Source organism: Schistocerca gregaria, chromosome 2 (assembly GCF_023897955.1).
Source record: "Schistocerca gregaria isolate iqSchGreg1 chromosome 2, iqSchGreg1.2, whole genome shotgun sequence".
NCBI classification, from domain to species: domain Eukaryota; kingdom Metazoa; phylum Arthropoda; class Insecta; order Orthoptera; family Acrididae; genus Schistocerca; species Schistocerca gregaria.
In genome coordinates, this window is record NC_064921.1 from 636,603,766 (window position 1) to 636,619,854 (window position 16,089).

A 16,089-nucleotide genomic window follows, 5' to 3' on the forward strand; every position below is an offset into this window, starting at 1 on the left:
ATTCATCAATTATCAACAACACATCACCATTTACTTTTATCATAATTCAGAACTGCATGTCACGCCTGAAAATAAGAATCTCGAAAAAAAATAGAATCTAAACGACTTTTCTGAAATCAATGTTGACAAAATTCAAATTTGAAGTCAGCATGGAAATGTCAAGTAACACTTGGCCGGGGTGGGGGTGGGTGGATGGGGGCCATTCACACATAAATAAAGTCAAACTTGTAAAATAAGGGCCACCCTAATGCGTACTTTCAGACGAACTGCCTTTATTTTAATTGTGCTTTTGTTGTTATTTTATTGGAAGTTTTAGTTTCGTAAAACAGTAAGAGGTTTGCTGATGACTTAATTCTGTCTGAACTAGCAAAGGACTTGGAAGAACAGTTGAACAGAATGGATAATGTCTTGAGGGCTTGTTATAACATGATCATCAACGAAAGAAAGACAAGCGTAATCGAATGTAGGTGAATTAAATCAGTTGTTGCTGAGAGAATTAGGTTAGGAAATGAGCCACTAAAAGTAGCAGATGAGTTTTGCTTTTTCGGAAGGAAAACAACTGATGATGAGTGATACAGAGTGGATGTAAAAAGCAGACTGGCAATAGAAAGAAAATAGTGTATGAAATTTAGAAACTTGACAACATCGAATATAAATTTAAATGTTAGGAAGATTTTTATGAAGGTTGTTTGTATGGAGTGTAGCCTTCAACGGAAGTGAAACAAGGAATATAAACAAATCAGACAAGACAAGAATAGAAGCTTTTGAAATGTGGTGCCACATAAAAATGCCGAAAATTACATGGTTAGATCGAATACTAAAACGAATTGAGGAGGAACGAAATTCATGGGATAGGTTCATTAAAAGAAGGGATCGTTTGTTAGGAGACAGCCTGAGGCATTAAAAATTGTGTGTTTGGTAATGGATGTGAAAACTGTGAGATAAAAACTGTAGAGGAAGATCGAAGCTTGACTACAGTAAGCTGATTAAAATGGATATAAAGGGTGAAAAGTATTTAAACAGACAAACTCTGGGAGTTTGTAGGAGACATCAAAACATACCAGTTTTTTCCCCTAAAGTCATTTTTTTTCCTGTGAGGAGTATTTAAACCGGTAGAGGAAGATTTCTCTGGCGGCAAATTAATTAAACCAACAAACACTTTTCTATTTTCTTATGATCAAGAGACAACTAGGTAGCAGATACGGCCCAATTAAACAGTTCCCAGCAACACCGACCCACACATTAACGAAGAACCGCATTTGATGAGCGCTAGTAACTGTGGCATGTGGGTTATCCTCACTCCAAACATGCGTATTGTGCATGTTGAAGACTCCATCATCCCCGAACGTTGCTTCATCGGTAAACAACACAGAGGATGTAAATGTAGGATGCATTTCACACTGTTCCAGATACCACTGCGAAAACTGTGCTCTGGGTGGACAATCAACTGGTTCCAGGTTGTGGACACGCTGTAAGTGAAACGGACGTAACAATTGCTGTCGAAGGACTGTTCTTACATTCCTCTGATTCGTCCCCATGTTACGTTCAATTGCACGAGTGCTGATTCAAGGATGCCGCTCCACATGCTGCAAGACAGCTTCCTCAACTTGCAGCGTTCTTACCGTGCAACGGCGTCCCTGTCCAGGTAATCTGCAAAATGACCCGGTCTATGCAGACGTTGGTACACAGCAGCAAAGGTCGTATGATGCGGGATACGGCGATTAGGATATTGTTGTTGATAAACCCGCTGTGCAGCTCGCCTGTTGTGGTGCGCTACGTAGTACGCACCAACCATATCCAGGTGTATCGCTACGTCAGTAAACGGAGACAATGCGCTACGACACTGGTGGACAGCAGTTGCCTACAACTGAAGAGCGTAATACGCCCTCTGACAACTGAAGAGCGTAATACTTCCTCCACCGGTTTAAATAATCCTCATAGGAAAAAATGACATTAGGGAAAAATATTTGTTTTGATGTCCCCTACAACCTCCCAGAATTTGTCGGTTTAAATACTTCTCACCCTGTAGGTTGCAGCGTTAATGAGAGATGAAGAGATTTGCACAGCATTGGGTAGCGTGGAGGGCTGCATCAAACCAGCCTCTAGACTGAAGACTAGAACAACGACAAGGGTAAATTATTCGGACTCTGTCCTCTTGAATCTAAGGTCACATTCTTTATCAGATAAATAAGTGATGCAAAGCTTCCTCTGAGGAGCCCCCAGAAACGTGTTATGTAATTATTAGGCTGGCAGTGGCGTACCGAAAGGCCCGAGGCGATAGTTGAGCGTGACGAGCAGGACCCCTCGAGCCGCCAGGTAGTCGGGCCCGTACATAAAGCGGCTGCCGGAGCCGATGGCGAAGGCGCCGCCGTGCAGCCACACCATCACCGGCCGCGGCTGCGCCACGTCTGCCGCCATCTGTGGGGGAGGAACACCTCAAAAGAGTCGCCACAGCGCTTCAGCAGTTTCTTTTCATACTGTGTGCACATGGCTTCCCTCCTGCGTTCAGTTTCTGGTAATATTTGGGTAACATCCCAAAACATTTGAAGAATCTCCAGCACAAGTCCCGTTTCTCTTCGAAGAAAACAGTATACGTTGAATGAACAGGTTATAAATCCGCTCTAGAATTCACTAACAGAAGAAATATGACTTGCAAAGGTTCTTAGGACCTCAAAATTTAATAGCTCGGCCGAAACACGCCAGACAAGAGCTTCCTCACCCCAAAGAGTCATGCTGCTACTTGAAAATGACCTCAGTTTGGAGTAGAAGAGGGTTCACAAGATTTTCAAGTATGCTATAGCCATCTGAGATCACTCGTTGACTGTTAGATTTTCAAAGTAGTGCCAGAATTTTCTATAGGATAAAGGTCGGATGATGATTGGGGGACAGAATGCAGGCAGAAGTGCAGCACCTGCTCGCCAATAATTAAATTATCATCCTAGTTCATATTCATTGTGACCTCAATAAGTCACATTGCAAAGAGCACACCTATAACATCGCAGTCAAATCACGACTCTTCAGACTACACAACACGCTTGCAGTTAACGGCCTGACCACTGTCTATATCGTATGGTAATTTTTAACATTTTTATGCAGCGACACCAACTGATATTGTTTATATAAGAATATACAGCCTACAGTTGCAGGTTAACTTTATCGTTTACCTATGTTTCAACGTTAGTAATAACGTCTTCTTCAGAGCATACAATATTATTTAAATATTTGCCTAAAACAAGCCATGTCCTAAGTCAACAATAAAACTTGTTGCATAACCATGAGGTTTTGTCAGTTCTATTAAACAAGCTGTAGCACATTCACTTTAAGCCCGTTGTATGGGCCTCGTCGTGTCTTTGACATGTCGTCGTCAAAATGCAGCCTTTTGACTGTGTGAGTCCTACAAAAGGCTGCATTTTGACGACGACATGTACTCATGTCAGATAGTTTTATATTCTGACAAAATGTAACTTTTGCTGTGTTATTTGAAAATGGCCGTAAGGCCGAATTTTCAATCGTTATAATAAATATTTTATACAATCAACGGCGCCTACGATGTCTTTTAAGGGGAAAAAGTATACGTTTCTCATGTATAGAGAACCAGAAAATGTCTTCCACCTATTTTTCACCATCTAGATGCACACAACACACTTCACAATCGATGTTCTCTCAACTAAATAAAAACGAGAAATGTGTAGAATGGCAGTACAAGCAGTCAACAGTTCAATTTACATGGGAGGGAAAAATTGTCCAGCGCAAACACTCACGCATATTGAATCTTCTCAAATTTCCACAGAGAATACTTGCAACACATACGCGATCACGACGGCTTCCCAACACATACTGAGTATTAGCTCAGCTGTACGTTTGTATCATAGCCTGTCCAGTGTGTGTGCATCTCTGTAACGGCTCCCGCCGGAAGCAGGAAATTATCAGTTCCTTCCGGCCACAGGCTACCTCTGAGAGGAACCTAAACGCCAGGCAGAATCGTCCTAGGAAACTAGCCACATATTTATCAATGCAAATACAATTAAATATATCGATCGTAGCGCCAATATGGCGACATTCGACAATGAGTGAAGTGTCGGAAATACCTCCTCCTGACGACTGTGGCTCTGGAAATAGCAGTATCTATACCGTTCTTATTACTGGACATAAATTTTCCAATTAAAAGTTTTCATTCACCCTTACGGGTATCGATGCGCTGAAATTGCAATTTTCCACGTCAAATCCATACCTTTTTTACGACAGGACATTGTCATTCTCTTTGCACATGTCGAAAAACTGACCACAGTAACTTTATATTCCAACAAATACTTTATAAGCATGTTGATCACAGTGAATCTATCACACATCCTCTAATAAGAATAATACTTAGCCAATAACTGAATGCTGGTGGCACCAAACAATACTGAGCGAAAATCTGTGATGAATGGACATGCCTCATTTGCTTTTCTTGCGAGTTGTACTAGAGTGTCTTAGGAAGAGATACATAATCGTTTTATAAGCGACCAACTATTAAAAACACGTTCGCAACGACTGCATGAAAAACAGTCTTGGTTTTACAGGCGCACACAAGTATCACTAACGATATCTATGTTAAAAATATACAAACTTTATAAATAGAGGTATGATATTGCTTCCAAAGGAAGTGCTCTTCCACCCAAATACCGCGACATTGGGTAGAGGCGATGATAGCTGAGGTGTGTATTAATAGACCAAAGGCACAGGTACACGTCGCCGGCGGTGTAAGCTCGTAATAAAACACCATTCTAAACGAATTTAGAAAGTGATTCGGCTAAGGAAAGTGGTATTAAGCCGATATTTGCAACTCCCTTATGTCGCCGCTATACATTTCTCACGCTAACAAGCAGTATTTGTAACGCTTTCTATCTCGATGCCATGTCATAGGTTCTGCCAAATATCCACTGGGTTATAGGCGAGGGAGGATGACGGTTAATTTAGAATGATCACATATAATAGATAGCGACGAGTCACTTAAAAAATGCAACGCTAGATTGATGTAGTAAGAAATATAGAAAATCCTATGACCAATGCATTGGTTTTCCAGGTCTATAGTGTTACGCTTTAAAGTAGATATGCTTTCTTCAATTTGGAATCAAATCTCTCCATTCAACCACATACATGCATTGGATCCTATGCAGATGTATTTTAGTGATTACAGCCACTAGTTAAACATTTTCGTTACACTCGGTGGGAATAGAGGGGATGGCTGGAATAGAATATTTAACATAAATGACCACCAAATGTAGCGTAATTAATTTTTGTATGTTGGATAACACATCCAGCTGTGTCCCCAAGACCTGTATGTTGGTCGTAGGATTTTCTACTTTTCTTTCGACCTCAATGTAGCGTTGCATTTCTTTTAATGTGATTCGTCACATACGGTCCCATCTATTGTATGTGATCATCCTCAATGAACTATCATCCTCCCTCGCCTATAACCTAATGGATATATCGCGGAGCCTCTGACATGGCATCGAGGTAGAATGCGTTACAAATACTGTTTGTTACTTTGTGTAATATCTAACGGCGGCATGAGGGAGTTGCAAATGTGGACTTAATACGACGTTTCTCAGCAGAATCACTTTCTAAATTCGCTGAGAATGGTGTTGTATTACGAGGTTACACCACCAACGACGTGTACCTGCGCTTTTGGTGTGGTAGTACACACCCCAGCGATCACCATCTGTATCCAATATCGCGGTATTTGTGTGGAAGACCATTTCATTTGGAAACAATATCGTACCTCGATTTATAAAGATGGTATTGTGTTTTAACATGAATGTCGTTAGTGACACTTGTGTGGGCCTGTAGAATCAAGACTGCTTTTTATACAGGGTGACAGTAACACAATCGTTGCGATCGTGTTTTTAATAGTGTAAGAGATCCATGGCATCGTACGGATCGGAGCGTGGAATGTCAGATCCCTTAATTCGGCAGGTAGGTTAGAAAATTTAAAAATGGAAATGGTTAGGTTAAAGTTAGATATAGTGGGAATTAGTGAAGTGAGGAACAAGACTTCTGGTCAGGGTTATAAACACAAAATCAAATAGGGGTAATGCAGGAGTAGGTTTAATAATGAATAAGAAAATAGGAATGCGGGTAAGCTACTACAAACAGCATTGTCAACACATTATTGTGGCCAAGATAAGATACGAAGCCCACACCTACTACAGTAGTACAAGTTTATATGCCAACTAGCTCTGCAGATGATGAAGAAATTGAAGAAATGTATGATGAGATAAAATGAATTATTCAGATAGTGAAGGGAGATGAAAATTTAATAGTCATGGGTGACTGGAATTCGGTAGTAGGAAAAGGGAAAGAAGGAAACGTAGTAGGTGATTATGGACTGGGGCAAAGAAATGAAAGAGGAAGCCGCCTGGTAGAATCTTGCACAGAGCACAACTTAATCATAGGTAACACATGGTTCAAGAATCATAAAAGAAGGCTGTATACATGGAAGAAGCCTGGAGATACTAAAATGTATCAGATAGATTATATAATGGTAAGACAGAGATTTAGCAACCAGGTTTTAAATTGTAAGACATTTCCAGGGGCAGATGTGGACTCTGACCACAATCTATTGGTTATGACCTGTAGATTAAAACTGAAGAAATTGCAAAAAGGTGGGAAATTAAGGAGATGGGACATGGATAAACTAAAAGAACCAGAGGTTGTACAGAGTTTCAGGGAGAGCATAAGGGAGCAATTGACAGGAATGGGGGAAACAAATACAGTAGAAGAAGTATGGGTAGCTTTGAGGGATGAAGTAGTGAAGGCGGCAGAGGATAAAGTAGGTAAAAAGACGAGGGCTGCTAGAAATCCTTGGGTAACAGAAGAAATATTGAATTTAATTGATGAAAGGAGAAAATATAAAAATGCAGTAAATGAAGCAGGCAAAAAGGAATACAAACGTCTCAAAAATGAGATCGACAGGGAGTGCAAAATGGCTAAGCAGGGATGGCTAGAGGACAAATGTAAGGATGTAGAAGCTTATCTCACTAGGATTATGATAGATACTGCCTATAGGAAAATTAAAGAGACCTTTGGAGAGAAGAGAACCACGTGTATGAATATCAAGAGCTCAGATGGCAACCCAGTTCTAAGCAAAGAAGGGAAGGCAGAAAGGTGGAAGGAGTATATAGAAGGTTTATACAAGGGCGATGTACTTGAGGACAATATTATGGAAATGGAAGAGGATGTAGATGAAGACGAAATGGGAGGTAAGATACTGCGATAAGAGTTTGACAGAGCACTGAAAGACCTGAGTCGAAACAAGGCCCCCGGAGTAGACAACATTCCATTAGAACAACTGACGGCCTTGGGAGAGCCAGTCATGACAAAACTCTACCATCTGGTGAGCAATATGTATGAGACAGGCGAAATACCCTCAGACTTCTAGGAGAATATAATAATTCCAATCCCAAAGAAAGCAGGTGTTGACAGATGTGAAAATTACCGAACTATCGGTTTAATCAGTCACAGCTGCAAAATACTGACGCGAATTCTTTACAGACGAATGGAAAAACTTGTAGAAGCCGACCTCGGGGAAGATCAGTTTGGATTCCGTAGAAATGTTCGAACACGTGAGGCAATACTGATCCTACGACTTATCTTAGAAGCTAGATAAGGAAGGGCAAACCTACGTTTCTAGCATTTGTAGACTTAGAGAAAGCTTTTGACAATGTTGACTGGAATACTCTCTTTCAAATTCTAAAGGTGGCAGGGGTAAAATATAGGGAGCGAAAGGCTATTTACAATTTGTACAGAAACCAGATGGCAGTTATAAGAGTCGAGGGACATGAAAGGGAAGCAGTGGTTGGGAAAGGAGTGAGACAGGGTTGTAGTCTCTCCCCGATGTTATTCAATCTGTATATAAGTAGTGAAGGAAACAAAAGAAAAATTCGGAGTAGGTATTAAAATCCATGGAGAAGAAATAAAAACTTTGAGGTTCGCCGACGACATCGTAATTCTGTCAGAGACAGCAAAGGACTTGGAAGAGCAGTTGAACGGAATGGATAGTGTCTTGAAAGGAGGATATAAGATGAACATCAACAAAAGCAAAACGAGGATAATGGAATGTAGTCGAATTAAGTCTGGTGATGCTGAGGGAATTAGATTGGGAAATGAGACACTTAAAGTAGTAAAGGAGTTTTGCTATTTGGGGAGCAAAATTACTGATGATGATCGAAGTAGAGAGGATATAAAATGTAGACTGGCAATGGCAAGGAAAGCGTTTCTGAAGAAGAGAAATTTGTTAACATCGAGTATAGATTTAAGTGTCAGGAAGTCATTTCTGAAAGTATTTGTATGGCGTGTAGCCATGTATGGAAGTGAATCATGGACGATAAATAGTTTGGACAAGAAGAGAATAGAAGCTTTCGAAATGTGGTGCTACAGAAGAATGCTGAAGATTAGATGGGTAGATCACATAACCAATGAGGAAGTACTGAATAGGATTGGGGAGAAGAGAAGTTTGTGGCACAACTTGACCAGAAGAAGGGATCGGTTGGTAGGACATGTTCTGAGGCATCAAGAGATCACCAATTTAGTATTGGAGGGCAGCGTAGAGGGTAAAAATCGTAGAGGGAGACCAAGAGATGACTACACTAAGCAGATTCAGAAGGATGTGGGTTGCAGTGGGTTCTGGGAGATGAAGAAGCTTGCAGAGGATAGAGTAGCATGGAGAGCTGCAACAAACCAGTCTCAGGACTGAAGACCACAACAACAACAACAACAACAACAACAAGAGAATCTCAGAGTAGGGAGCAGTGTTGACTGCAGTATTAACTGTGAGTCAGTAGGAGTAAGTAGTAGCCATCAGTCGTGCGTATCGAGTTGACTGGGTCGGCCGTGGGGAACGATGGCGGTGCCTGAGCGATGTAGTATAAGGTAAAAGCATTCTCTCATATGTCCTATTGTTACATCAAGTCTCATGTAAAGGTTTTTAAAAATCTCTTAATAATAATCTTTCTTATAAAAATTAACTTTTTGACAATCATTCATCTCAATTTAAAGAATTTACTAATTTCTCCAATCCATGGTCATCCCGATTATTGTAAAGAAAAATCAGTTGTTTCTTTTTATACATGACAAATCTATTGGCCAGCATTGCACTGGGCTGTGCCAGAAAAATTTCTTATAGGATCAGATATATAAGCGTTATCCGGCGACTTCATTGAGGTAAGATTTTTCAATTTATTCAGAATAAATTTTCAGGGCCATGACGCAGCACTGCTGACGTCCAAAATAAGTGAGCCACAATTTTATTGAGAGATTAGTCACATTTTATTATTGTTAGGTTACGGAATTTACCTGTTGGTAGGTTACGCTAAATGTGAATGCAATATATATATTTTTATTGTTGGGAGGTTGCAATCGCTTGTCGATTACAAGGCGATTATGCCTCTCTTCCTAAAACACACTAGTACTACTCGCAAGAAAACCAAATGAGACATGTCCATCCATCGCAGGTTTTCACTCAGTATTGTTTGGTACAACCAGCATTCAGTTATTGCACATAACAGGGGATGTGTGTTAGATTCGCTGTTATCAGCAGGCTTATGTTGGGATATAAAGTTACTGTGGTCGTGTTCTGACATGTGCAAAGAAAATGAGTATGTCCTGTCGCAAGGGAGGTATGGATATGACATCGAAAATTACGTTTCCTGCGCATCGATAGCTGTGAGAGGGAATGAAAGCTTTAAAGTGAAAAAAAAAGAAAATATGTCCAGTAATAAGAACGTTAAAGATACTGATATTTCCGGAGCCGCTGTCGTCAGGAGAAGGTACTTCCGATACTTCACCTATTGTCAAATGTCGCCATATTGGCGCTACTACCGTAATATTTAATTGTAATTACACTGATAAATATGTGGCTGGTTTTCTAGGATGATTCTGCTTGGTGTGCAGGTTCGTATCTGAGGTAGCCGGTGGCTGGAACGAATTGACATTTCCGGCTTACGGCGGGAGTTGCCGCTGAAACGCTTACTACTGTATTTATTAAAACCTTAGAAAACTTTGTAAAGTTCAAGGGTGCTCTGGAATCTGTTTATTTCATTGATATCGGCTCGACGCGCAAGTCGCTGAGTGGCGTCAAATCGAAAGACTTGCACCCGGCGGACGGTCTACCCGACCGGAGTCCTAGTCACAGAACATTTATTGATAACGGTATTAGTTAAAAATACTAGCACTTCCGTCTATTTTCGAGTTTTCACATAAAGATCTTCGGAGACGAGATAACTTTCTAGTTACTTAGTGGTATGCAACACATCCCACATGAAGACCCTGCTAAGGTTTTGGGTTTCTAGAGATGTAATTTCCACTCTTTATCGTCGGAATTATACTGTGCAAGTTGTCGGTAGCATACTGCTATGCGGTTGATATCGAGAACTATCGCGAAAATGGTATGATATTCTTGCAAACAATGAGTAAATACATATGTTCTTGCAATTTCAGAGTCTGGAGATCATTTCAACACTTTGCAGGAACGACTACAGTAAGCAGGCCAGATCGGAAACAAACCGTTAGCGGACGCCTTTGTGTAGGGGGTCCCACCCTAGCCTTTGTACACCAGTTCAGAGAGTAGCGACTGTTCGCGAAGGGCGCTCTGACCGCATATCTGGTCAGCGTGTGCTGGGGCAGTTGCCTCGTGACCGTTGGCCGCGGTGGATGACCAAGCGACCTCGTGGGAAATATCTGGTGCTGCGTTTATTTACGGTGCGTATGCTTATGTTTTTAGGGATCTGTCAGTCTTTATGGTGGTGATCGATAGATGTATGTAGGATGCAAAAGTGATGATTTCGTATGGTGCAGAATACTATATGTGTTTACTACATCGATATGGTATTTGTAGTACAACCATTTGTGGTGATATAGTCTGGTTGGAGATCGGTTTCATACCACAAAATTCATGCTTTCCTCTACAGTAGCAAGCAGCGTAATTGAGGAATTGTAATTGGTGGTTGTTTCCATATTTCATGATCTGTAGACCACTTTGTTAGGGTTTAACTGTCAGTGCAATATGAGTGCTGTATGTTTTTCGATCTGTACAAAATAGTTTGCTATTGAAATTCTAGTAATTTGTCCAGCTGCAGAAAATGGAGGACAATTCTCCCACACCGGCAGCAACAGTTTGGTGGGTAAATTCAGTTAAAAAAACAATCAGAATGCTCTATTCGTGGGAGTTCCATGATGTCAGAGAGTCACAAGACTTCCTTGTGCGGGGCGTAGGATCCTCTCCAGACTGATTCGAACAAGACAGGGGCTACGTATCTACGGGAAGTTCTGTGATGTCTGAGACTCACGTGATGTCTTAACAGCATTTTTAACTAGTTAGAGCACACCGTAATAACGCCTTTCTTGTATTTGGACATGTGATGCCTGTAATATATTCCGTTCACCAGGAATACTTCCATTTACCCAAGTCTTAATTACGAGTACAAGCTTCTCAAAATGTTTGATATATTCCTTTCCTGCATTGTCTCCTCCTCCCCAGCCCCAGTTCTGTATGTGTAACATTCATTAGTGGGGCATAATTATTCCCCAATTTCTTGATGGCAGCATCCAATTTTTGAGTAGCCGGTACCGATTCCTCTGTTTCTGAATGCCTTGTGATTACAGAGAGAAAGATCCCTTTGTTCTCCGCTAAACACTCATTCCGCAGTTCACCGAATTTTGAGCCCGTCTTTCGCATGTTGTTTCATCACTACTCAAAACTGAGTATCTGTACATCTACACAAATTCATCCTAGGCTGGAAATCCTTCCAGCCATTATTCAGTTTCTGACTCTCACTCGATTCATCCGTTTCAGCTTTTCTATTTCTTCACGTTCTTTCTTCCATGCTCTCTCATTTTCTTCCTGTGCAGCCTCTTTTCGTCTCCTTTGCTGCTCTATAATCTCCGAAATATCTTCGGGTACGATTTACCTATTTCATTCTTCTATAGGCCTCATTTTTAAATGCTGTTACTTTTGTACACTCTTCATCAAAGCAGTGTTTGCCAGAGTGTTCAGAGACAAGTCCAAGCACCCCAGCCTCCCATGGTTGGGACAGGCGGGATGCTGTCCACCACCAACTGTTGTGGCTTAGAGCATCTCGAGACAAGCAGCTGTAGGACATCCAAAATTCACCGAAAATTCCACCCACTTTTCTCGTCTGTAGGATAGTGCTTCGAATTCTGTTTGTGGGTTTTTTCTTTTTTGTCCTTTGATTTCTTTTCATTCACGATCTGCTGTGGGATTAGAAATATGTCATGAACTTTTAGATATTTAATTGCTCGTATTCTCCAATCTATGCTTAGGCACCAGTGTGCTTCGACAAGTAAGGAAAATAAAAAATAAGAGCCTTAACATCCCTGACTCCAACAGCAAATATAAACTGAGCCGTGCTCTGCGTTTCAGAAAAGTGCTGAACACTGCAGCAACAATAGGACTCAGTAATTTTTGGCTCCCTGGCACTGACTTTAAAGAAGCAGCTAAAACTAGAAAAGTTCTGTGCGTCCTGTTTAGCGTTACAGAGATATTTATTCCGACTTCCAAATATCGGTGTTTTGGTGAGTAGAATCGGATATTGCACTTGATATCGGTTTCGGGGTCGGTAAATTAATTTGCGATTGTTGAATCATTTCTCATTGACTTAGATTAGAAAGTAAAATATTCATGTTATTCCAGAACCTGGAGATGGTCACAGCTCTAACTATAGCTCTCACGGTGCTTTGTGTGCAAGTGTGTTTCGCGTAGTAGTTTTGTGATGTATGTTCAATTTGTGAAGCAAATAGTTTAATTAATATTTCCTGTGGCTCACCTTCTGAATCAGCAGCACTTGCAGAGTTTTGTGGTTCAAACGGTTCAAATGGCTCTGAGCACTATGGGACTTAACTGCTGCGGTCAACAATCCCTTAGAACTTAGAACTACTTAAACCTAACTAACCCAAGGACGTCACACACATCCATGCCCGAGGCAGGATTGGAAACTGCGACCGTAGTGGTGATGCGGTTCCAGACTGTAGCGCCTAGAACCGCTCGGTCGCTTCGGCCGGCAGAGTTTTGTGGCATCTTCAAGATATATATACGACAATATTCCGCATATTGCTCGAACACCAAGTTTAATAATTCCTGAAACAGTTTGTGTTCAAAGACAAGTGGTATCTGTGTGCCACAAGGAATGAAAGTGCTCCAGGGAAGAGGAGGAAGGCTGAAGTACATCCAGCATGACAGGTAGTGCTTAGCATGGCCCTGCAGTTACCGGTGGCCAGAGGCCAGTATGGAGCCGTCCAGTGCATGGCTTCTTACAGCGGCCATAACTCTGGTGCACGAAGTGCCTGTGAAAAAGTTTTCCAGATATGTTTTGCGCGATCTGTAATTGTGTACTTACGTGGTTCCTTTGCTATCGGAATAAAAAAGTAGTATCGCTATTATTTAACATCTTCTAAGTTGTTTCAATACCAGCGTCAATTTTTGAGATGTATTGGGATTTCAGCAAAAATAAGCAATATTCTTAAACAAATTGTTTAAACAATGACTTGTGCATGCTATATTAGCCTGCCGTCATGAGGTACTCCCAATCCAACAGCTCAATACAGACTGATCGAATTTCCCGCCCCTCTTCATGCCAATTTCCAGATGAGGATGGGGAGGGGATGGGAGGGCGGGAGGGGATGGAGTTAAGTTAGTGGAGGTAGCCCAATTTTATTGACCTATTTTTCAGTCAAAATTTGAATTTCCCGCCATGACGTAGTGTGACATTGCCGTATCTATGGTCGCCATCTTGCATACGCCATCTTGAATAAATTAGGCAACAATGGAGAGTAGGGTCAGATACCAGTTTCCCTATTACTGAAATGTGTATACAGCATTTTTAACAAGAGTCGCCTTCTAAGGAGTTCGGCTGCTTGTTCCAAGTCCTCTTATTTGATGTCACTTCAGCAACTTGTATGTCGATGATGATGACATTATGACGAGGGAACACTCGCCCCCAGTCTCGATGGAGAAATTACCAGACGTGATGAGATCAAACCTGGGTCCAGGCGACCGAGAGTCAGCTACGCTACCACAAGACTACAACCTGCTGACTAGAAGCGAAAAAGAACCCCTTTTTCGAAGCCGTATTTGGATTACTGCACTAATATGACAATGACACTCTCATTTCTTACATACGTCGTAATTACAAAGCACAGAAATCAATAGATTTCATTATGTATACTAGACTGACGGAAATGGAATGTATTACACCATGAACACCTTTACCGAATGCTACCATAGTGATATTCTAGTGTTTCCTGTGGGACGTGTTGATTAAAATTTGATCCTCACGCTAACTTATTTTCAGTACAGCAAAAAGCCATTCCTTCAGATCAAGCATAGTCTGATTACATGACAGCTACCGCGTGTGTCTAACGTCACTGGAACTTCTTATGTGGAAATTGCAACACAGCACACGCAGAAGATGGGTGTCCAGCTTATCGCCATCTTTCTGGCTTTGAGAGAAAGGTCGAATCACTGGCATAAGGAACATGAAGCCTTCAAAGCGACTATTGTGTGTATGATCTGTGTTCACACAGTGTTTTTTTTGTGTGCAGATTTTAATAACGTTCGTAGAAATGTCCACCAAGATAAAGCCGCAAGAAGACGACCATAAGAGAAAAAAAATGATCTCAGAAATCAAATATGAAGTCACTGAAAAACTAGAGCTTGTTGCGAGCGTTGCTGATTTAGCAGGTACATAAAATTTGCCGACATCAACTATTTGCTCTATCCTCAAGAACAAGGACAAGAATAAGGAGATAGATTCTTCAAAGTGAGTGACAAGAGTATCTAAACATCATTTGTGAGAAGGCCAGAATATTTTCGCCGACCTCGTTAAGAAGAAGCCAGGATCACCACCGGCCGAAAAAGTGTTAAGGGAAGCCCCGGATGGTTCGAGTAGTTTAAGAGAAGAACCGGCATCTACAGCGTTGTGAGTCATGGCGCAGCAGCCAGCTCCGACACAAAGGCAGCAGACAACTTCTTAACTTCAAAATGCTCATAGATTTAGATTCAGAGGGTTATCTAATTGTGACGAGACGGGTCTATTCTGGAAAAATATGCCGCAGCTTACATTTACAACAGCAGAGAAGAATGCATTGCCTGGACGCAAGCCAATGAATGACCGTTTCACATTGTTATTGTGTACCAATGCAAGGGGCGATTTGGAAGTTAAACCGCTGCTTGTTTTCCATTCAGAAACTCAACGAACCTTCAAGAAGTGTGAAGTCCAGAAGTGTAGGTTAATTCTGATGTGGAGGTCCAACAACAAGGCTTAAGTGACACGTGATCTTTCATGTGTTTGGGTCAATGAAGTGTTTGGTCCTTCGGTGCACAAATGTTTGCTGGAGATGAATCTGCCCCTCCATGTCTTGCTTGTTATGGATAACGCTCCAGTCCATTCTCCAGGCGTGCAAGACCACCTCCTTGAAATTCATCAATCCAATTCTGCCTCCCAGCCTAAGGACCAGCAGATTATTTCTAACTTTAAAAAGCTCTACACGAAAGCACTGTCCGATCATTGCTTTGAGTTGACTAAAGCTACCATTCTCACTCTCAGAGAGTTTTGGAAATATCACTTCTGCATCGCTGACTACGTTAAGATCATCGAAAAGGCGTGGGTGAGGGTTATCATGAGAGCTCTCACTTCTGCTTGGAAAAGCTTTGGCTGGAGTGCGTTGTCGAAATTGACTCTGAGGACTGTGGATCCTATGGTCAACGAGGCTGTGTCTTTGGCCAAGAGCATGGGGCTAGAAGTGAATAACAATAATATCGATGAGCTTGTGGAAGATCATGGCTAAGAAATTACCACTGGAGAGCTTATGGAATAGCAGTGTGTTTCACGACAGGAAGTTGTGGTGAGGATTTCTTCAAAGGAGGAAGCGGAGGCGGTAACAGCAAAACAGCAGTCTTCTGGCGCAATAAGAGAAATGCTGAAAGCATGAGAGTCTGTTACATCGTACATTCAAAATCATCACCCCAATAAAGTAATGGTTATGAGAGCTACAAATATTCGAATTGTGAAATGATTTGGGTGAAGGTCACGG

General features: G+C 41.4%; 1 protein-coding gene across 1 annotated transcript in view; it reads right to left on the reverse strand.

Moving 5' to 3' along the window:
- The window catches only part of LOC126334667 (juvenile hormone esterase-like), a 191,635-nt gene that overhangs the window by 117,570 nt on the left and 57,976 nt on the right, over positions 1 to 16,089 (reverse strand). The window contains exon 3 of the mRNA XM_049997132.1: positions 2,262 to 2,418. Coding sequence (XP_049853089.1) covers positions 2,262 to 2,418 — 157 coding nt within the window. The remainder of the gene's footprint in view (positions 1 to 2,261; positions 2,419 to 16,089) is intronic.